The following is a 22,299-nucleotide window of genomic DNA, read 5'->3' as shown; positions in this document are numbered from 1 at the left end:
GATCCGGTCTGATCCGGTTATGCAGGACGGATGGAACTACACCCACTTCATCACTCCTATCTCCACTCTGGAGCGGGACCGCTACCGCTCACAGCCGACTCTGCCCACCAGCCCTCTGCAGATGTCCCCCGTCATCCAATCAGGTTAGTGAGTCTGTGACTGAGGAGCACTTTGTCACGGCAGAAAGACTTTTAACAAAGTCAACCGTTTTGCCCTCAGGTGGTAGTGCAACATCCTCACCGGCGATGCTCGGGATAAGGAGACACAGTTCAAACTATCAGAGGGCACAGTCATCTATGCAACTCGACTCATATTATGGAGACAACAGTTTACACAAAAGACAGTTCACAGGTTTGTGTGGAGCTCCTCCTCGGGGATCTGTGCAGGTGCCACTGGTGTTTCTCACTTTTAACATACTTTTAAACTGTGTGTGTGTTTTCTGCTGTCTGTGCTGCTTCTACTTCAGGGTCTGAGAAAAAAAACCCATATTTCATTGAGACATATTCTTCACAGTCAGGGGAGGATCTGAGGAGGTCCCAGGTGAGAGAGTAAATCCCTAAACAAGCACCCAGCAGTCCAAAACTGCTGTGGACACTGGTTTCTTCTGTGGAAGATTCTTCCACTAAACTTTCCAATAAACCACCTCATTGTTCTTCTCCCAGCAACCAGAGCCATTCTACGATGAGCCTGACAGGAAGAACTACAACAGCTACAGAATGTACCTCTCGTCCCCACAAGGCTACGGAGAGGAGCGGTACGATGACGAACCCGTCCACCTGACCCCATCGTCCCCTAACGGCTACGCCAACCAGTCGCTCCGATTCAAAGCCAACACCAACTACGTGGACTTCTACTCCACAACGCGGAGGCCTTCACATAGGGCGAACAAGTTCAGCGGCTCCCCTGACTCCTGGGTGTAAAAACAAAGAGGACACTGTGTATGTTGAGCTTTGCCGTCGTGGGCATCTGTTTCCGTGGGGCACGTTGTACGGTTGTGTGGGAAGGTTAAGGACGCATGTGAATGTGTGTGCATCTGTGACCAGGGCTTTGTTTGCGGCTTTTGACTAAGTTACACCATGTACACAACAATCCAGATGAATAAAACAGAAATATAGCTTCCAAATTAATCCACAATTTCTTGGATTATTAGGTGTAATTGACTGAAGTTCGAACTCCTAATATTTGTGTAAAATTCAGAAATAAATTTAAAAACATTTTAAACATGTAAAGAAAATAAGTAGATCAAGTCCACGTTTGCTTGATTTGATTTTGAGCTTTATCTGCATTGTTATGTACATGGTCTAAGCATCTTTTAAGAGAACAGAACAAAGATTGGCTTGATCAAAAGGTGCTTTTTGGAAAAAACTAAAAACAAAACAAGCCAGCCCTAACTTTGTTGTTCACCAGAGTGATTGTTAATGTCAACTGATTTCATATTTCTCCGCAGTAAAAGTGTGCAGTGTGTTGGCTTTATAACATAAGTATCGTCCGCCAGCATCACCCTGAATGCAAGAGAAAAGAAGGTGGGGATCTTGTAAGAAAAGGGACCACACCTGGGACAGATAGTATTTACCTGTATTTACGAGAAACTTAAAGATGAGCATCCTCACTCTCGGGAACCTTTAAAGACTCAGAGAACCCGGGGTTACTCCTGTAACCTTTTCTGTAATGTTGGCCAAAAAGTGCAGTATACCATGAAATATGTGAAACGTGTGGAAAAAAACCTGAAAATCTATTTGTACAGATCCAATGGTTCAACTGTCCTGTTACATTGTTGTACTCAATATGTAGAACTTTATATGTGATCGTGTGGAGAAGATTTTTCTATTATTTATTGATTATTTTTTATTAATTTCCTTGTGAGCTGACCAAAATATCCCATCTGTCTGTTCTGTCCAAAACTGATGGTGACGATAATCTGCAATGTTACAGAGGGAAACTTAAAGGGATTAAAGATTATATCACAACGAGACACGTGAGGGTTGTGGTTTTCACTTCATTTCGACAAAAAGTGACAAATATTAAAGTTAAATAGATATATCTTTATTAGCATTAATTGCATCTGTGGGTATACTCAGACATATAATGCCATAGCCAATAGAAACCAAAGGAACTAGAACACAAACTGAAAATATACAACAGGATGAGGTAAATGCTTCGTGTATAAATTGCCTCAGTTCGTCTTTCTGAGCATGCCTTTTACACAAGCTCTAGTCCATGCAAATACGGTCGTTTATTCGTTGTGTACACGGGGACAGTAGCTGTCCTGCTCAGTCACAACAACCTCGATTAAACATCCAAATAAAGAAGCTGATAATCAGGCTCAGGGTCGCAATGTTCATCTGCAACATCTGGGGCAATGAAAGCAACTACTCTGCAGCTCTGTTGCCTGAAAAGCTCCCGTTTTATCACCACTCTGAGATAATATATATTCAAAAACATGCTCCACTGGTAGCACAAGGAAAGCTGCACAGACTAATAATATAAGTTAGATTAGAGGATAAAGGGGCCTCATTGATATTATCATTAATTTTTTAAAGAGGAAGTTATTCTGCAGAATAATGCTGCAGGATGATGTGTATGCAAACAGTGAAATATGTGTTGATTATTCTGAAGGTGCAAAATGTGCAGAGTGAAAAACCGACAGAATTCAATATTTTAAAATTGTGGATGTGTTCGAAGGGGCGTTCAGTGGTCTCTCTCAGCTTGTGTGTTTGAAAGTCTCTGATTGGCTGATCAGGAACTCAACAGCATGATCGCAAAGCATTACAAGAGACACAGCATCCTGAAATCTCAAGGAAAAACATTAACATTAGACCTTAAACTGTAGATTTCTAAACGCCAAGCCTTCTCCCGTAGTTGTTTTCCATCATTCACACGACAAACCAGCCTGTAGGACTGTTATCCATTCAAGGAACATCTGATTGGCTGGTCAGTGTCCCTGCAGGTCTATAATCCACCAGGTTTCTACTCATAATGTTAACATATCTTGCAACCCAAATAACAACACTGAAATGTAAAAAAAAAATAAAAAAATAGCAGAATAAGTACAATATTTTCGTTATTTATGACCCAAACTTACTTTTTGTGCCCAGCCATCAATATTGTAGCAGTGGGCGTGACATTTAATCTATATTAATGGCTAATTTTCTGAAATTAACACTGGGGGAATGTTAAAAATGAGACAAAATAGGCACAAAAACACAAAATGTTAGTACAGAAATGCAACCGGGGGCATAAAAGTGCAGATAATATGGCCAAATGTGTGTTGTTTGCTGCAGAAAGTGACTGGGTTTCATGTCTTGTTCGGCTATAACTAGCTGCAAACATCAGCCTTTTCCCTTAAAAGCTCAAGTGCAGTTTTTCATTTAACTGATTGCTGGTTTAAAATTAAATTATAAAACTATAGATCTAAATCTTCTGCGCGAGTAGAAGTCCACTTACAATCATCAAATCGTAAATTAATGCAATAAGTCACCTGCTAAACGTGTCATTTCCATCCTAAATACATCAGAAACAAACTCAGGGCCTCATTTGTAAACATTCTGTTGCATAATTATGGGAAACAGAAGAATCAGATTAGGACACAAAGCACAATGTTTTCTAAATGAGGCCTCAGACATCAACATCAGGAAATGAAAGTGTGGTTCATATCAGTATATACAGTATGGATGTTTGTTCACTGAGCGATGACAGTCTGTTGTGATGGCCTCCCAATGGTGCTCCAACAGGAGGGGTGGGGTGGTGGGCATGCGTTAGCTTGTTTATGGGCTGTCTGGAGGAGGAAACAGAACTTATTGCAGTCTTTACTGTCGAATTTTAGTAAACGGTAAAATCGAAAGAGCAAGCAGTTTCACTATGTTGTAAAACGCGTAAACTCACACGGACAACTTGCTCTGGTGGTTTTAGTTGGTGTGGGCCCAGATGCTTCCAGCTCGGTTGACGTTGCTGCTGGGGGATGACAGTGGATGATGGCCTGGCCTGATGGGCTTTGCTGAAACACACACACACACACGTCTTGTAAGTCTTTTGGTTTTTGGACTCTACCAAAACCTGATTGTTTTCCTCTGTAAATTAGTAAAGACAGTAATATCAAATCTCACCAATCTGAGCAGAGTACCCTCGCCTGGCCATGTTCTTGGCCCGGACAGCCTCTTTGATGCGGTCCACCTCCTGCTGGTAGCGCTTGCGGTCCCTCATGGCGTTCTCCTTGGCCTCCTTCAGGGCATTCTCCAGGGCTTTGACTCGCTCGGCCGTGGCCCGCAGACGCTTCTCCAGCTTGGGCAGCTCGCAGCGAAGGTCTGCATTGTCTCGAACCAGCTGAGAAAGGGAAGGGAAAGCACTAAGTATGTTTAACTTGAACTATGATCCTTCAGATTTGATCTGATCCTCTGATCCTCTGCTTCCAGATTGGCTGGCACGTCATTGGCTAAGAGATAAAAAAAATAGTCCTAATCAAAGAACTTCAGCTCAGCCTTTTCATTCATTAGTAAATTGCATTTAACTTCATTTCTCAGTTAATGTAAAGAATCATTTTAATTATTGCTTTACCTGTTTGTGGACCTTGGTGAGCTGCTCCAAGTTGTTCTCCAGGAAGGAGATCTTTTGTTTCTGGGCCACATGGCCAAGTCCCTCCTCACAGTCCAGCTCTGCGCTCTAAATAACCCGAGCACAGGTTCAGTGTTACATTGTTTTCACAAACCACAGTGTACGACACACAACAACCTGAAAAAACTGATGTACCTTCTTGACCCTCGTGGTGAGATCCTGCACAAAAAGTTTACGCAGGTTGTGCAGAGTCTGCAGCTCTTTGGCCTGAGGGGACAAGAAGAAACTGGTGGATAAAAATTGAACACAAAAGACATTTACGCCCATAACTCCAAGCAATCACTGTCAAAGGACTGCTGTCAAACCACAACCAACAATTCGAACCCCATCCATTGAATCACCATCTAAGCCCCCAACAACCCCGAGACCATCTAAGCGATAGTAGATCATGAAAACATTCAACTTTTTGGTAGCTGATTTTAATCTTTTGTCTGTAAGCATGTCATATCTGCAGATATATCTGGTTTAAATCCAGCCCATTGCTACTTCTTGTAGCAGCAAAAAAACCTCCCATGGTACAATTTAATATACTAGAGTAATGCAATTACATAAGAACACAAACATATAAATGTATTACTGAATGCTTATCAGTGGCATTTACACACTTCTCCCTCCTCCACCTTATTACTTGTACACATTACTAATTACCGTTGTACTTATACCAGAATGAACTTTGTCATTCAAAAACATACACCAGTTAGTGCATATTAAGAATTAAGTTGCAATTAACTCACTGTTTGTAAAAAGAAACGACATTAATATGAAATAAATAAATTGTAACAAAGAAAAAAGAGCAGGATGATAACTGTGTGTAACGAGTGCTATACAGTTACTATGACATATAACATGTGTAATACTCGCGTGTAATACTCGCGTGTAGTAGCAAGCATGTAATGAGATGCGGAAAAATTATCCCGTCTTACACCAACTTTTTTGCATCTCATTACACGCCTTTCATTACCTGGTTATTACCCATGTGCTATTACACTGTTATTACCGTGTACTAGCAAGCGTGTAATGAGATGCAAAAAGTCTGGCATGGGACTTGTAATACTGAGAATGTTTTCGCATCTCATTACACACTTGCTACTACGCTGTTATTATACAAGTGTTATTACCATGCTATTATTGTGTTATTGCCGTGTAACAGCAAGGATGTAATGAGATGCGAAAAGGTTTGTGTAATACTGAGAATGTTTTCGCATCTCATTACACGCCTTTCATTACCTGGTTATTACCCATGTGCTATTACACTGTTGTTACTGTGTAATAGCAAGCGTGTATGAGATGCAAAAACGTTCTTAGTTTTACAAGTTTTACGCCAACATTTTCGCATCTCATTACATGTTTGCTACTACGCTGATATTACATGTGCTATTATAGCGTTATTACTGTGCTATCATGTTATTACCGTGCTATCATCATGTTATTACCGTGTACTAGCAAGCGTGTAATGAGATGCGAAAAGTTTGGCATGGGACTTGTAACTCAGAATGTTTTTGCATCTCATTACACACTTGCTACTACGCTGTTATTATACAAGTGTTATTACCATGCTATTATTGTGTTATTGCCGTGTAACAGCAAACGTGTAATGAGATGCGAAAACATTCTCAGTTCTCAAACCTTTTCGCATCTCATTACACGCTTGCTATTACGCGGCAATAACACTGTAATAGCACATGTTTAATAACCAAGTAATAAGTAAAAACTTATAATTGTAACACCATGATAATATTAACATATTTGCCATATTTGTGTGTAAAAATTCATGTAATGAATTGCACAAAAGGCACTGAAACAATATTATTTTTTGCATTTGGATTAGGTTTCAGGCTTGAACTTTCCTGAGGTTCTTGAGGATTAAACCCATGACCAAGTAAAAAGTTACTTATTAATTGCTTTTATGTGCCCAGGGATAAATCAATCCTTATTCTCTGGGTTATGACTTTTTCCTTTGGACACAACATTTAAAATGTTTTCAACCTTGCATGGATTGAACCCACATCTTCAGCACTTTGACCCAGCTCTTTAACAACCTGAGCTATACTGTCAGACAAGTCTGTGACATTTGTGAGTAACTGTTGGACTTAAATTTGGGCGTCATACAAAAACAATGTTTTTGCATTTAATTAGCAGATCAGATCCTAAAACTTCAAAGCTCCTACTTAACTCTTACGTTATTGGCCCAGGAGCCACTGACTCTTGGTGGTTTTGACTCGATCCTTTGGATCCAAGCTTCAAACCCTTGACTTCAAAATTTTGTAGAGGTCCTCCACTCTTCAAATACGGTGCAAAAGGGTTTCCACGCTCATAAATGGTTGTTTGAACAAGTCCATGCTAGGACAACTGAACTGCAACTGACAACTGAGGTTCATTTGCTTAAATAAATTGCACCTCTTGCCTCATGTCCTGTTGTCACTGACCTAGAAGTTCTTGCTTTTTAACTATTTTAGCCACATTGATGATGGATAGGTTGATTTAAGACACACAAATCAAGATCCAATCACACAAAAGCCTTGCAAGTATTGAACCCACGTCAACAGAAATTCGAACAAACCCTGCTACACCCCTGGGCCAGAAGCCCACACAGCTGCTTGCTCAATCTTTGAGCATTTGACTCTTTACTTTAACTATTAGCCATCATAAGGGAAAAGTTAAGAGTCTCAAAAGGCTTCAAACTGAAGTTTGCAGAACTTGTTTTCTAATCCTCTCAGCTATTTGGACAGACACTTAGGTGCTTTTTTACTCTTTATTTTTCAGAAAAAATATTTCTCAGTGTTTGAGTACGTGGTGTCGGGTTCCACAGTTCAAAGAAATCAGGAAACAGATACTGAAGAAGTCTTTTAAGATGAAAGTGTATCTCTTAGTTGCCCATTGCGGGACCAGCACTACAAACTATAATGTGGGTAGACTTTTCCGGGCATTTAACACATTTTTCTTTCATGTGCTCCATTTCCTGTCGGCTCCATGTGGAAAAGCTAATGTCAGGTAGGAAATTAAAGTATTTAGCTGCATTCATAGAAGAGAATGGAAGTGACCTGTTTTTCAATTTGCTTAATAAAAGTTGGCTCCCAACCATATTCAGATGCTATATTTGGTTGATGCACTAAAATCTGGTTCAAACATTCAGGATACCCTTGGTAAGAATAGTAACAGCTTTGGTTGGCACAGCATCACAGACAACGCCTTCTCAAATGCTCATGGGGCAATAACCAGCTCGCTTTTTTTTTACAAAAACTTTATTGAATTAATACTCAACAGCATTGAATAGCATTCAATTCATTTCAACTCCCCAGGAGCCCCAAAGGGGGCATTAAGACATGGCTCGCAAATATACTGGGGATCGGCCTTGAACCCACCACCTCAAACCTTGGGGACAACTTTCAGCAGGCACCAGCAGGGATATAATTTTTTTCCCATCATGTGTGCATGTATGTATGCATTGGTGTAATTGTTCACATACTTCCTTCTTGACTATGTGTCTGGACATTTTAATCCATTCACTGGAATCAAACCAACAACCAGAAATCCAGCCGGCTGCTGTCCAGGATTGTTGACCTGACTTCTGATCATGAGCAGCTTAAGTTATCTTAGTTTGTCCCAACTGGCAACATTAACCGTAAAAAACATAAAACAGAGAAAGCTGTGCGACAGGACTGAGAGACTCACCACAGTCTCCTCCAGGCCCTTCAAGTCCTCTCTGGCCTGTTCCCTTTGTTCATTCAGCATCCTGGACAGAAAACAAGAGAACCCATGTGATACCAACCCATGTCAAGTTGCTCAAAGTACATTTCATCAGATCATAATCGGCATCGGCGAAGATAAATGGTACACACATAAGTTTCTGTAGCTTGACGTCCTTCTCCTGCTCTTCAGCCTTCAGTTTTTCATTGTCTGATATAAGTCTCTCCTGCTCCAGCAACAGGCCCTGGTTTAGACTGTGGGGGGAAAGAAGTGGCAATAAAGAGAAAACTGCTTGACGGCATCAAACAGTGTATGGTTTTCAAGATTTTAACTACAAAAGAGACAAATATCTTAAAAACGGCTTTTATTCAACAAAGATCCACTAATGACGACTGCAAGTAGGTTATTTTAAAATAATCTGACAATTATCGGGATGTTGAGTCGGGCCAAGACCCCTTCGCACATCCACCAGGGAGACCATGATCCCTGATCTCTCACCTGATGCCCACCCCCTCTTTTGTCAACCTCACAAGCCTTTTCAGGTCAGGTGAGAAACAAAGACCACCATGGAGGATACAACTGGGCCCCCTATTACTAACTTTCCTCAGAAAAAAAAAACAACTGGATGAATAGCAAGACGTCAATATAAAATACATTTAAAAAATCAATAAATAACAAATAAATGTTGGCGAAACACTTTTTTTAAATTAAAACCATTTCTAAATTTTAACAAATATACATAAATTGAAGACATCTATCGTTGCCTTGATTAACCACAGTCATTTGGTTATTTATGTTGTTTCAGCATTTTTGCACCAACATTGATATATTGATAAATGGGTCATCTTTTGTTCTCCATTCTCACAGACCTACAAAAATTCAAACCTCTGTAGCTGCTCTGTAGGTTTTAAAAGCCAGTTTCTGGGGAAGTTAAATCTTTCTTTATGTCGGCTTTGAAAACTCAGGAGTGGAAACTGTCTGTGAACCCAGGAGCTAATGACTTTCATGCACCAGTTCTACCAGCTTGTTCACTGAGCCGCTGAGCCTTTTTTCACACTTACACTTGTTCTCTGAGCTTTTTTAAAAACTGTTTAGTGGAAACTGGGCGAAAGACAAAGGCTGAACGCTGTGTAAGAATTTCTCTTCCCTTCATGCAGATGGATGACATTGGATTTCGCCATGTTTAAGTCATTCTACATGCACAGCACATATTCTGAACTCAGCATTTGTAGGACTTTTTGACAAACCTTTCAGAATAAAAGCTCAAAACCTTGTCCGGACTAGACTAAAACTAATTTAAAGAAGGACACTAAAGGGCTATTTTTTCTGTTTAGCATTTTAAAGACAAACAGGAAAGAATCAACGGAGAATAGTGCGTTATCTCACTCTGTGAGTTCGTCCAACATCCTCTGCTTGTCTTCAATCTCGTCTCGGAGGCGGCTAAGCTGCTTCTGATGAGCCTCCCTGTGGCTCTCCAGCTGCTCCTCCAGCGTTTTCTGCACATTCATTTAAATAACAACCAAAGAAATTACATGATTTGACTGTTGCAGTTTGCAGCTGTGAGCAGATGGCCGTGGTAGTTTTTAGGCTCACCTTGATGTCCTCGCCTCCATCCGGTCTGCTGATGTCTTCTTTCTCCTTCTCCTCCCCCAACACCTCATGCCTTTTCTCTGAAAACCAACACAGAAGACACAGATCTAACTCAGTGTTCTTCTCAATGTTTACATTTTATCTGAGCTCGAGTGTTTCATAAACCCCCATTTTGCACAGAAAGCCTTTGTGTTTATTTAGGGTAATGTTGGTAAAATCTAATAAAGTAAAGTTAAATGAATGTTTCAATCTGAACATAGTGCATTATATAAATGCACTATGTTCAGATAAAAGCAACAGTGGGATAGACAACATAAATAAGTTGCGATGATTAAAATATGTGTATTAATAAGTTTAATAAAATTGAATAAAAAAAGGCTTAAAAATCTGTCTCATCATTTGGATGCTGCATCTCAACAAACAATCTGAAACTTGTTTGTTGAGAGTTCTGTGCAGGTTCGTCGGGTGGTGCTGACCCTGCGCCTGCAGCTTGACGAGCTCCTCGGTCAGAGCGTCCTGACTCTCCTCCAGCTGCCTCTTCTTCTGCTCCATGTTCTGCATGTAGTCTGTCAGAGACTTGATCTTGGCCTGGTGCTGCACACAGAGAATGAAATCACAGACACCACGAGGGTTAATAAAGAGATTACACATGGTCCGGGATTGTAATGTGCTAAATGCTGTTTGAGAGTATGGGGCAAAAGTCTGAAGCCAAAGCTGATATGTTTTACTTTCAGCTTGCTGCAGATTTATTTCTATGTGGACTATAAATGAAGTGCAGATACATTAGGATGAATACTTATAATGCAAAACATACTTCATTTTAAATTGTGCTTAACTAAATATAGTTTTCACTTTAAAGGAAATGACAATAACGCATGAGACGTCTTGAACATTCCATGTGTTGTAGATCCAGTAATCGTATTTTAAAGCCCCTTAAAAATGAATTGGGATATTTAATGAGAACAGTAGAGTTTAAATGTTAACAAGAAGAACACCTGTGAGATAAGCAGCTGACATGATGTCAGCTCCTTCTCATTGGCCTGGATCTTGCGGTGGGCGTCGGCCTGGGCGTTCTCCAGCTGCTTGCCACGGTTGACCAGAGACTTGACCTCTGACTTCATCTTGCTGATGTAAAGGCGAGCCACTGTGAACTCCTCCTCCACAGCTGAGCCGTTCCCCTTCATCTCTGAGGACTGAGGGACAGGAGAGGAGGTCAAGGTGAGTGGGATAATGTTTGAGAGTGTGTGAGTGTGTGTGTGTGTGTGTGTGTGTGTGTCCCCTTACCGCAGTGATCTTGACGTCGCTGATGCCGATGATAGCGCTGATGTCACTGAGGTCACGCAGCAGCAGATTGAGGACTTCGGCAGCTCTTTTCCTTTGCAGGCCGTTCAACTCCTGCAGCTGATTCAGCTCCCTCTGCACCGCTAACAGCAGCGCCTGCCAAGAACAAAAACATATCTGTCGTGTGCTTTTGGAACCGTGCTGACAAGTAAAATTCCATCCCATGAATTCAAAAGAAGAAGTTAGTTAAGCTAAGTGCTGTGTTCCAGTCATGAATGGGTTTCTGAATGAAACCTCTCAGTTAAAGACACAAAATGAGCAAGAGTTCAAACCCCACCAAATAATGTCATAGAAGTAAAAGAAAATTGTATTTCAGGATAACTTATTTAAATAATTGCATCTGTATTGCAGGTTTAAGAAGTAACATTCTAGTCACAGTTAAAATGAAAAAAGTAAAATGAAATATAAGTAAACGTGTAATCAAATTGAACCATGAACAACACGACTGAGCAGTCATTCTATTGCATTACAATAAATACTAACTTCTTCTTCTTCCATAGCAAATATATCTTAAATCAATGCTTTACAATATTTTGATAATGAATTTTTCCTTTATACAGCACATGCAGCTATTTAATGTTTACTTAGCTGACAGAACACAACATGTAGCCTCCCCCTTTGTTAAAAACAAAGAAATAGTTACATAACTGACTTCTCTTCCTCTTTTATATACAGTTTAACAGCATGCAAATCTTTACGTTATAATAGTTGCTCCAGACAGACATTGCCTTAATCAAAAAATACTGCATTACTACGAAATACATGATTGCAGCATTAGCATAATTTCTTTATTAATTACTTTAACTGTAGCCTCACCACAGAAATGGGGTGATACTAGGACAGGCAGAGGGCACCTTTTTTCAAAAACTACCACAGTTGGAGCTTTCTAGTGGCGGCAGATGGTGGTGGAGAATTAAAACAAATTTCCCGTCAGCCTAATGAGGGATGATGGGAAATATAGTCCTAGTTGCAGGAACCGGAATGTTCTACATTTTGATTAAATGCATCCTGAAATATCAGGATTTGAGATACAGTTACTCACCGTCTTGTGCTGCAGCTCCTCGGTCAGTTGCAGGTTGGCTCGGTCTCTTTCCTCCACCTCCTGGCTCTTCTGGTCGTAGTTGACGGCCAGCTCCTCCAGGGCCTGCAGCACCTCCTTCACTTCCTCCTTGGCCAGCTCATTCTCCGTCTGGAGTCGGCACAGCTCCTCCTGGATCTTCTCGTAGTCGCGCCGCGTGGACGCCAGCAGCTGGGGGAACATATAGTGTCAGTAAACACGCTCAACAACAAGCGCACGTGCAGAAAAACGCAATGAGAGAAAAACCTCATCCTGGTCCATCATCTGCTCCTTCAGTTGCTCAGCAAGTTGACTGTGCAGGTTGATCTCATCGTCCTGCAGACATATTACACGGTAAATGACTCAGACTAACCAATACCTTTCCATTATTTTTAAAATAAAAATAAAAGAAACCTTAAATCTTTTAATATTGTCTGACAGGTATAAAATATATCAAAGGACCTTGTTGTCCAGCAGCTTGTACAGGCTGCTGATGTCCTCTTCATACTTGCTCCGCTCCTCCTCCGACACAGAGACTCCTCCTCCAGCCGGCAGCAGGTTGTCGATGACGGGAGTGTTGTCATAAGCTTCCACGGTCTTCTGCTCTTTGGAGCTCAGCTGCTCGTCCTCAGGAACATTTTCCCCTGTATGATACATGCCGATCTTTTACTCGTTCATCTGATAAATGAGTGTATTACTCTAAACAAACCACTTTAGATCAGTAATGTTTAAATTCGATTCTAAAACCTAGACTGAATCCACACCAGCAGCCCAGTGATTATGAGTCCAAAATTGGATGAATGTATCTTCTGTGTGGTTGACATGTTAGGGATATTTTCCGACTCAGCGTGAGAGGTCAGGGGGCACATGTGCCAGAGCCTCTGAACTTACTATTGCTGCTTCTTGTTTGAAAGACACAAAATGATCACAAATAGATGCGTAACAAGCGCAAACATATGCAAAACAACAGACAATGATACATAACTCTAAAATGAACACGAACAGAGTGTGGAGGGCTCACTTCCCCCGTCTGTGCCCACGGGTGTGGTACAGCTGTCAAATAACACAGAATATGTCTTTCTTAGTATAACCCAGCCCACATAGAGTAAAATCATTGCGTTGTAATTATGTGTCTGAAAACACATAATCATTATCTTAATATCTGCATAGCCTGTCAGCTGCAGTGGGTCATGTTTTCTTTGAGGTTTGCTTCGGTTCTGATTGAAGGTAAACACAAACGAGAAGATGGAGAAGAAGGTCTGAATGCATGGGCACAAAGCCAGTGGCTGACTGGTGTCAGAAACACTGTGTTTCGACATACGCATTCGGTACATTCCCAGTTAAAGAGCAGAGAACAGGATTCGGAAGCTGCGGCTGAGCTGCTTAGTTGCTAAGGAGTGGGAGTGTGATCGACATCTGTGAATTCAAACACAATGGCCACAGAGAGAGAGAGAGAGAGAAACTGGTGGTGGAGGACTGAGTGACATTAAAGCCAATGGCAAAAGGGAGAGAGGCAGTTACTATGCAACAGAGGGAGAAAAGGGCGGGGACGCTGTAAAGAAGAAGTGTGGTGTAGAGACACAATGCAGGCCCTACTTTATGTGAAACCTTTGGAAGCTGTGACAAAGTAAAGGAAGACCTAAATAACTTAGTGTCAGAGTGTGCAGCAGCTAACAAACACCTGTTTATTTCTATGTGTACTGATATGCATCCTTTAGTCTCACCATTCCTCCAGCGGTTGAGTTCAGCCTCCAGCCTCTGGATGATGTTTTTCAGGCTCTTGTTCTTCTCCTTCTCCTTCTCGTATTTCTTCTTCCACTCCTCGGCCGTCAGCTCCAGGTTCACCGACACCGTGTTCTTGATGGTCTTAGCCCTAAGCAGACACAGGTGGCACAGAGTGGACTTTGTAAGGTCAGTGCCTTGACAGTAAAACACAACTGGAGAATTGCTGATATGTGGGGCTAAGAGACAAGACAAATCACAGCGAAATGAGCTGCTGCATCCAGATCTATGGCGAGTGCTACAGAAATCAAGATTTAAATAGGCAGGTTATGAGTAATGTTAGGGTACAAGATTGCACAAAGTGATAGAGGGATGCTTGTCTATCTGCATGACAAACTGTGGGGGTGTGACTGAGACACACAGTGAGGGTTAGTCTCACTTGGACATGCTGCCTTTGATTTAGTTTTATTGAACTATTTTTTTTTAAATGCAACTAGTTTTAATATTGTCACCTGCTCCTCCAACATCAGCGCATGTATCACAATTGTTAGAAAATCTGACATTTTAATGAAAACGTGGTATAGAGGGACTGTATAGAATCGTTAACAAGGACGTCAGCTTTGTGTTTGTAACAAGCAGGATTTCTGCTTTTGTCTGTTTTATTTGTCTTTTATCTGCTGCAGCAACTGTCTGTCAAACCGCCAAACAAAGTACAAGCAAACGCTCTACTCCATGAACGGAGCAGACAGGGAAATTTGGGAGCATTTTAAAATGATAAACAGTGTCAATGTCGTGGAAGTGTAACAGTCTGTGTAACGCCATGTCATTTGAGAGAGGGGGGTGTTGTATGCGGTGCCAAAGTGAACTTCTTTTCCCTCTGCTGCAGCTGTACTGCAGGTGAAATTATTGCGACAATTGGACATCCTGTTTGAAATGACATATATTGCATTTGCTTGACATGCGGCTTTCTGCTAGAGGAACTCGGGCCTTCTGGATCTTTCCTCTAATGAGGGAAATGTCATTTGACAGCAAAACTCTTCATTTCCTCTTTGCCTTCTCTCTACAGATGGCTGCACCGTAATTGCTCACCAGTCACTGCTGCTACTTAATGCGAAATTACGTAAGCGGTTTAAATCCAGATGCTGTGGCCTGACAAACTGCAACAAGTGAATTCTTGAAAATGTAAATTACTACACTGCACTGGTGAACAGTCTTTCCCGTTTTACCAGTTCCACTGTCCTAAAACTGCACTGTAGCATCAGCAGCACAAGCAAAAGCGGGATGTAGAGGGTTTCATCGTAGTGTTGCATGAACAGGCTGCACAGTGGGAAACTTGGAGCCATCTGGCTGCTAGTTCACAACACTGACGTCACAATGAGTCACCATTTATTTTGCACACAAGTACAGAGATCCCAGCAGTGCACTGCCTCACTGCTGCTGTGCTTCTGTAACAGTACAAATCTCCTTACTGTACATGACATAGCAGCCCTTATTGCCAACCATGTCAACCAAAACACACGTGCGATGGCACAGTAAGACAGAGCAGGTACCTCTGTCCAAACATGAGCGTGGATTTGGTCTCAGCCTCGTTGTAGATGGACGGTGAGCAGCAGATGATGATGGTGGTGCGACAGTTTCCTCCCAGAGAGTCCTGCAGGATCCGAGTCATCTTACTGTCCCTATACGGCACGTGGGTTTTCTGCAAAACACACGCATGTCTGTCTGTCTTATGACAACGCGGCAACACTGGTTTTGATATTTGCTCAGATTTAAGAAAGAAGAAACGTACTGTTCCCTCAGCCAGAGCTGAAATGACGTTTCCCAACGCCGACAGAGATTTGTTGATGTTCTTCGCTTCATCCAGCACCGCTCCCTCGGCTCCCGTCTTACTCACCTGTCCAAACAGACCATCTTAGTGGTTTTGCATCACCTCAACAACCGGCAGCTTTAATACAAAAGTGGAACTTTCTGATCGGACTGACCTTCTCACTGCCTGCCAGATCGACCAGGTAAAGCTTCCCCGACAGTTTCTTCTCGGTCTCCATGTTTTCCTGCTTGATGTTGATTAAGAAGATGCTGTGGCTACGAGAGCTGTGCTCGTTCATGTCTGGAAGATGATGAAAAGGAAAAAAATTAATGCTGTGAGATTTGCCGTTTGCCAAACCGTTCAGTTTATGGACCAAAGAAGCACATTAACCTAAAAACAGACTGAGGAGAAGGTTAAACCGAGCTGCTGGTGTGACAGAGACACATTAAAATGACATAAAAATTCATACAGGACGACACATACTGGTCACTGCCACGTGCCGATTGGCTTTGCCCTCATCAATGACGTCCATCACCTCCTCTGGACTGGACACAAAACGCTCAGTGCAACCCTGAGAGAGGAAGGGGACATTAAAAGTATAAACACTGACTATGAACAAGTCAAAACTAAAACTAATTTGCAGGAAACATTTGAGCTGTTAAAGGTAAGTGTTTACCAACCTTGACATAGGGCACTCTGTTTTTGTCTTCGTGCACAGCGAGGTTTGTCTTTGACACTGCAAAAACAACCAAGATCATTACATTCTTCTAATAAAAGAGCTTTATCCTGCATTTACTTTAATGCTGTACACTTGATTGACTGTAGTAGTGCTTACCATCTAGCAGGTCTCTGATCTTGTCCAAGTAGATTTCAAAATAGGAAACCTGGCCATAGACACAGACCCTTTCATTTTGCTGATTTCAATTATTATTGGGGATGCTGTAGCTTTGCAAATGGGATTTATTCAGTTATGATTTGTTTCTAAGATGGATGCTGTAGGGCGTTTATACCTTAATGTGAAACTCCAGATTCTCGTCCATGGAGTAGATGTGGTCAAAGATGTCGTGCGCGATGCGAGGGATGATTCCCATCAGCTGGGGGTTGTGCAGCTTGCCCTGAACGCAACAACAGATTACAACATTTTACTAATGTGATCTGGTGTAATGATGGAGTTTGAAACTATGTGAATGCTTTAGGCACAATGCTAATGTCCTGCAGCAATCTCGACTTGACACATAAATACACTTTACGTAAACACTGGACTTGGATGCAGATGCTTTGCGGTTAAGCAGATGTGGTTATTTGGAGGAAATTAACCTCCTTTTAGACCAAAATGGTCTCTGAGATGAAGCTTGTGATTCCTCAAATTTCAATCGCTGTACAAGCTTCAGTGGATTAAGAGTTGGGAGTTACACAATGCCTGCTGTGCTCTAATCCTCTGATGGAAGCTTTGACTGGAATTGATCGACTGGTAGATGATCAACGGCTTTCGGCTTGTCCCTTCAGGGGTCGAATGTGTTCCGCACGTTGATTTAGCATGTGTTTTTACGCCGGATTGCCCTTCCTGCCACAACCCTCCCTATTTTTTTTTTGAGTCTGGGCCCTTGGTGGCTGGTGGGGCCACACCTGGTGGTCCCCGGTGCCTTCTGTATTCCAACCCAATGCTCTACCCCTGAGCCACCAGGCCCCCTGAAGGTGAAGGGTAGATGAATGGGAATAAACGAAATAGACGCAAAAGCAATCTTAGCATCTGGCTAAAGATCTTATAATAAACGTCTGTTTTTCAAATACTAATTTCAAATTGGAAAAAACTTTGAGCTTCTGTAGTGGACCTCCATGGTGTGTGTCTTCCCAGAGGACGTCTGTCCGTAGGCGAAGATGGTCCCGTTATAGCCACCCAGCACATCTGGACAGACAAACAGACAACAATAAACAGAACATTCCTGGGGTTTTAAATGTCATTCATTCTTTTCATTTTATACAGGTGAACATTCAACATGCATATTGATAAATTTACCAGTTGCTGCTGCTTCTATCACTGCCACCACTTACTTTGCCTCCTCTCAGACTTGGTAACTAAACTACATGTGCATCTCTGTTACTGCCTCTATTGCCACTGCTAACCCTACAACCGTTGGCATTTCCACATAGAATCTGAGCCAATTAAACTATAATTAGCACAGTAACTAGTAAGTTTAACAGAGGTAACAAGCATAGAATAGACTACTGTTGATACTATTCTATCACTACTAGTTCTACCACTCTTATTACTCATGTTGGCAGTACTCTGACTACGTCAAACGCTATTACTGCAGTATAACCACTTCTTTTAAACTGAATTACTAAACTGAATTACTACTGCATCAGTATCACTGCAACTACTGTACCTAATACAGCTCCCAATACTACTACTGCTTTTACTACTGCTGCTATTATAAATAGAACAAATTGAACCTAATTCATACAAAACTTCCTTTTCAGCACAAAATCTAAATGTAATACGGGTCTGCAAACACAATCAAAACATGCTTTATGAGATAAAACAGAAGCTATTGCGTCTTTGAAATACTACGAGTAGTATTGGTACCACTGAGGATGCAGTTGTATCGTGTAAAAACTGATACAGCAGATTAGGTTTGTGTGCAGATTAACCACCCAACAGATTTCTTCACTTCATACCTTTAACGATCTGTTTGGCGCACTGGTCGTACACATGCTCCTGTGTTGTGTTGGGAGGCAGCACACGGTCGAACACGTAGGGTTTACCCTGTTTCAGACCAGCATAGGACACAGAGATAATAAAAGAATAAATAACATATTATTTGTAGCACTTGTGTGAACGTGAAATATTGTACAAATGGGTTTTTGGGATACTCTGAGTGCTAAATAAGATTTAAATGCATCCATTTTTTGATTTTTCGTGACTGTTGCTCATTTTATGTCTATACTTGGACAATTTGTATCTGTTCTGCGTCATTTCATGTCTCTGTTGTTATTTTGTCTGCTTCGCTCATGTGATGCTTGCTATTATTCATTTTAATTCTATTTTTTTTATTTTGTGGGGTTTTTTGTTGACATTTTGTGATATAGTTTATTAATTCTGTGCCTCTTCTACGATCTTTCAGGTTATCCTTAATGATTTTACCTCCTATTGGATCTTCTTTTAGTTTATTTCTTTTTCAGAAATCTAGGTCTGCAAACATCCTTAAACAGTTTAAAAACTACGGAAAAGCATTTAATAACAGATAAAAATATAGTAGAAGCTGATAGTTTAAAGCATTTTAACATCAGAACGTACTGACAGTGCTCTTGGTACATTAGTACATTATAATTATTGGTGCATGGATGTTGAGGATGCTAAATTTAAGATAAACCGACAGAGTCAAAGCTTGTCACAATATGGTGGTTTAAATGGGGAATGCTAAGCTGTACATATTCCAGAAACTTCCAGGATGTTTCAGTCTGAACATTCATCACTGCCCAACCGACATCGTCCCTCGGGGGTAAAAAAGCCTGGTTGCTGTGAAAAGCAGCTCTCAGCACTTGGCGGTAGCGACAGCAACACACTCCCTCTCAGAGAAACCACTGACACAGACTGTATCCGAGTGCACGGCCTCGGTCCAGGGCCTCTGTTAATGTGTTTCTGCAGCTTGATTGATGACAGGGGATGGTGACGTTTTGCAGAACAGGAATGATTTTCGATGACAATGCAACAACAGGAGTAACGCAGGACTAAGGCTGCTGGTGGCAAAATGAAATGTTTTTTTTCCTGTTTTTTTGTCAGCAACACCACAAACTCCTCATTGTAGAGCTCATTTTTATACATTTTAAACTTTTCATATCTAAGGGCTGGTAGGGAGACAATCAAAACACAGAGGGCAGCATTCAGGTTAGATTTTGTGCTCCAGAGTTCTTCATTTACAAATTGCACATATTTTCTATAAGAAGCAGTCTGTGAATGACTGGTCTCATTTAAAATGTGTATTATATTAAAAAATGTATATTTTTACAGTGAACCCTTGTGTGAATTGTCTTGTAGTCATGGAGGAAATGGAGACAAAGGGCCTCTGGGATCAATTGATGTTACGTTTATTTACCAAATGTCTCAATTCATTCTGGTTCCACGTTTGCTTGTCATTTGTCACCTGCTTTTATTCATATTTTTTCAATTATTTGCGATATTTCTTTTTTAACCATTTGTTTTAATTCTTTGTTTATTTCTGGTTGACGCATGTGTTTACAGGTAACATTTTTTTCTCTCCTAATTGACCTCTGTGCCTTTCAGACATGGAATTCTGGAGTGGTGCTCACTTCGTACAGAGGCCCAGGGCCCACCTGACCTATCAGGCCAATGCTGGGAGGCCTGTTCAATAATCCATCTTTCTGGAACAAAATATAAAGTTGTCAGGGTGGACAAACAAATACTAGGCTCAGCGGATGCTTTAAACCAAATCTCAGGCTTATCAATGCACACAAACGTAGCTAAAGGTATAATTTCACATTGTGGGTAAACACAGTATTGATGACTCCTCCTGAGTGATGAGTCACGTTGGTGAGTCAGTGAGACTATAACCTTTGATCCCTGCAGTCTTAATTATCACATCGTCAAGCTGATGTCAGGTCTCACAGTTTTATTTTAATAGAAAGGTTGGAAGTGAAACCGTAAAAGCTTAAATATGATTACACGATTATGTCAGTGTTAAACTGCTATTTTAAAAGTCACTGTATGACTGAGTTAATGGGATATTACATTGTTATTATTAGCCTATTATTAGCTTATCATGCTGTAGTACTATTACATTGGTTTGGTTTAAAAACGCAGGAAACTTTAATGGTGTCTGGATGGAGTTTTACAAGTTACCCCGTCACTCACAGACTTAACAGAAACCAAACTTGAAAGTTTGATCAGAATAGTTTTGCATATTTAGCCTACACTGAATTACAGAGCATGTGTCGTTGTAGTAAATACTTTTATCTACTATATACCATCAGCTTGTGTGTCTACAGGACATAATTGTCTTTCTGCTTTAATACTGATCTAAACCTTCTAGGACTATGCTTATTGCGCACTTGGCATCCCCAGCTTGCCTGCAGAGCTCCAGATGACTCCGGTTTTCTTCTAAAAACACTGCAGTGTTTTCGCCTGATTTATCATCACACAACAATGAGATGCAGACTTGCCGTTATGACCACTGTGTCGTCGTCTTTGAATTTGGGGATGTACTTGTCTCCTCGGGTAATTTCGGCCTCGTTCAGGGGCCTGAAGCGGCACATCACTCTCACCCCGCACTCCGCCGCATCCACCATGGCTGCAGCTGGCGCCGATAACACCGCCCCTCTGATTAACTGCGGGTGCAAACAAAACACACCAGCAACAGGCTGGAAACAGGCGAGGATCCGTCTGTTTCACGCAGACCTCCAGCGGGGCCTTGATGACTTTCCTTGAATCCTGGGGTAACTGAGTTCACAATTGACTAAAACTTAAGCTCAAATCCTTATCTGCGAATGGTGTGTTACGAAAAACGTCACGCCTCCTCGTCTCCTCACCGTGGAAAGTTTAGGAACCTCGTATTTGATCCGATGCGCAACGCGACCTTCATCCAAGCCGAATAACTCCGGGTTTCGTCGGTTGCGCCATGACAGGCAACCGATCAACCGCAGCGATGCGTCCAGGTGAGGAACTGACACCTCGTTGCACAGGCCTCTTCTGTACCGACACCGACAACCGTGCAGAAGGCGGACAGATGTGTGTTTGTCAGCAGCGGAGGCAGGCTCGGGGTACGGTGCCCGGTTTGCAGGGGGAGAGCCTTGGGAGGATGCGCAGAGACAGCCGCCGCATTGTCCTGACTGGTAATAAAAGCGCGCTCCCGGCTGCCAAGGCGCGCTCACGTTCCCTGCATCAGCACCATCACTGAGCTGTCCGCGTGTGAATGCGCACACCAAAACCTGCACTAATGATTTTACGCAGGACTTTTGATTATAGGATTAATACACGATAAAAAAACACGTATTATAGACTGAGTTATAGCCCAATTTACGCGCTAACAAAACATCTAAACGGCTAGTAGCTGTTACCTAGCTTGCTAACAAAAACTCGGTAAATGTTATATTTTAAGATAATTCCGATGGAAAACATAAGGCTAACAGGCTGTGCACTCTGTCAACAGGCTGAATAGGTTTCATTTTATGGTTCAAATTTAATTCTTAATTTCATAGATTAAATGTATCAGCAGAATATAAAAGCAAAAGATCCGGTATAGCGACCCCTAGAGGGAGCAGCAGGATGAAGAAGCCGAACAAGAAGCAGCGGGTCAAGAAACAGAAGAAGAAGAAGAAGCAGAACAACAAGCAGAAGACGAACATTTAGTTCCTGTGCTGTTCCTGTTCTTACCATTGTATCACATAATCATCAGCAGAAGAGTGAAATTCAAGTGCAGCTCGTAACCAAACATGAGGAAGATGGCCTCATCATAATCATCATCATCAT

At 41.6% G+C, this 22,299-nt stretch overlaps 2 protein-coding genes across 4 annotated transcripts in view; one reads left to right on the top strand and one right to left on the bottom strand.

Moving 5' to 3' along the window:
• The window catches only part of LOC137125040 (plakophilin-4-like), a 29,062-nt gene extending 27,090 nt beyond the window's left edge, over positions 1–1,972 (top strand). For both annotated transcript variants that reach the window (XM_067499927.1, XM_067499926.1), the window contains exons 19-22: positions 26–143; positions 220–351; positions 467–540; positions 663–1,972. In XM_067499927.1, the coding sequence (XP_067356028.1) occupies positions 26–143; positions 220–351; positions 467–540; positions 663–920 (582 nt within the window). In that variant the 3' untranslated portion in view covers positions 921–1,972. The remainder of the gene's footprint in view (positions 1–25; positions 144–219; positions 352–466; positions 541–662) is intronic.
• Positions 1,973–2,021: 49 nt separating this feature from the next.
• LOC137125041 (kinesin heavy chain-like) lies at positions 2,022–21,684 on the bottom strand. 2 transcript variants are annotated; one of them, XM_067499929.1, is made up of 26 exons: positions 20,994–21,684; positions 18,492–18,579; positions 17,645–17,718; positions 16,823–16,927; positions 16,648–16,696; positions 16,493–16,548; positions 16,296–16,383; positions 15,988–16,112; positions 15,795–15,899; positions 15,556–15,704; positions 14,008–14,156; positions 12,746–12,927; positions 12,551–12,619; positions 12,269–12,475; positions 11,170–11,322; positions 10,881–11,078; positions 10,362–10,479; positions 9,889–9,965; positions 9,682–9,791; positions 8,448–8,549; positions 8,281–8,341; positions 4,744–4,815; positions 4,552–4,656; positions 4,104–4,320; positions 3,883–3,994; positions 2,022–3,775 (listed from the first exon to the last, which is right to left on the bottom strand). In XM_067499929.1, the coding sequence occupies exons 1-25, from the start codon at positions 21,117–21,119 to the stop codon at positions 3,906–3,908; spliced, it is 2,874 nt and encodes a 957-aa protein (XP_067356030.1). In that variant the 5' UTR covers positions 21,120–21,684; the 3' UTR covers positions 2,022–3,775; positions 3,883–3,905. The 2 variants fall into 2 exon arrangements, with proteins under 2 accessions (XP_067356030.1, XP_067356031.1); XM_067499930.1 differs by having other exon boundaries at positions 2,022–3,771.
• Between the last annotated feature and the right edge of the window lie 615 nt (positions 21,685–22,299).

The sequence above is a fragment of the Channa argus genome, chromosome 4, assembly GCF_033026475.1.
Source record: "Channa argus isolate prfri chromosome 4, Channa argus male v1.0, whole genome shotgun sequence".
NCBI classification, from domain to species: domain Eukaryota; kingdom Metazoa; phylum Chordata; class Actinopteri; order Anabantiformes; family Channidae; genus Channa; species Channa argus.
The sequence above is the reverse complement of the archived record's forward strand: the minus strand, read 5'-3'. Positions and strand labels throughout refer to the sequence as shown.

Coding starts and splice junctions, on each gene's coding strand:
- LOC137125041 (XM_067499929.1), bottom strand. CDS start 21,119: ATGGTGGATGCGGCGGAGTGCGGGGTGAGAGTGATGTGCCGCTTCAGG. Junction 12,620..12,745: donor ACAAGCTGCTGGACAACAAG/GTCCTTTGATAT, acceptor ATATGTCTGCAG/GACGATGAGATCAACCTGCA. Junction 9,966..10,361: donor CGTCAAGCTGCAGGCGCAGG/GTCAGCACCACC, acceptor GTTGGTTTTCAG/AGAAAAGGCATGAGGTGTTG.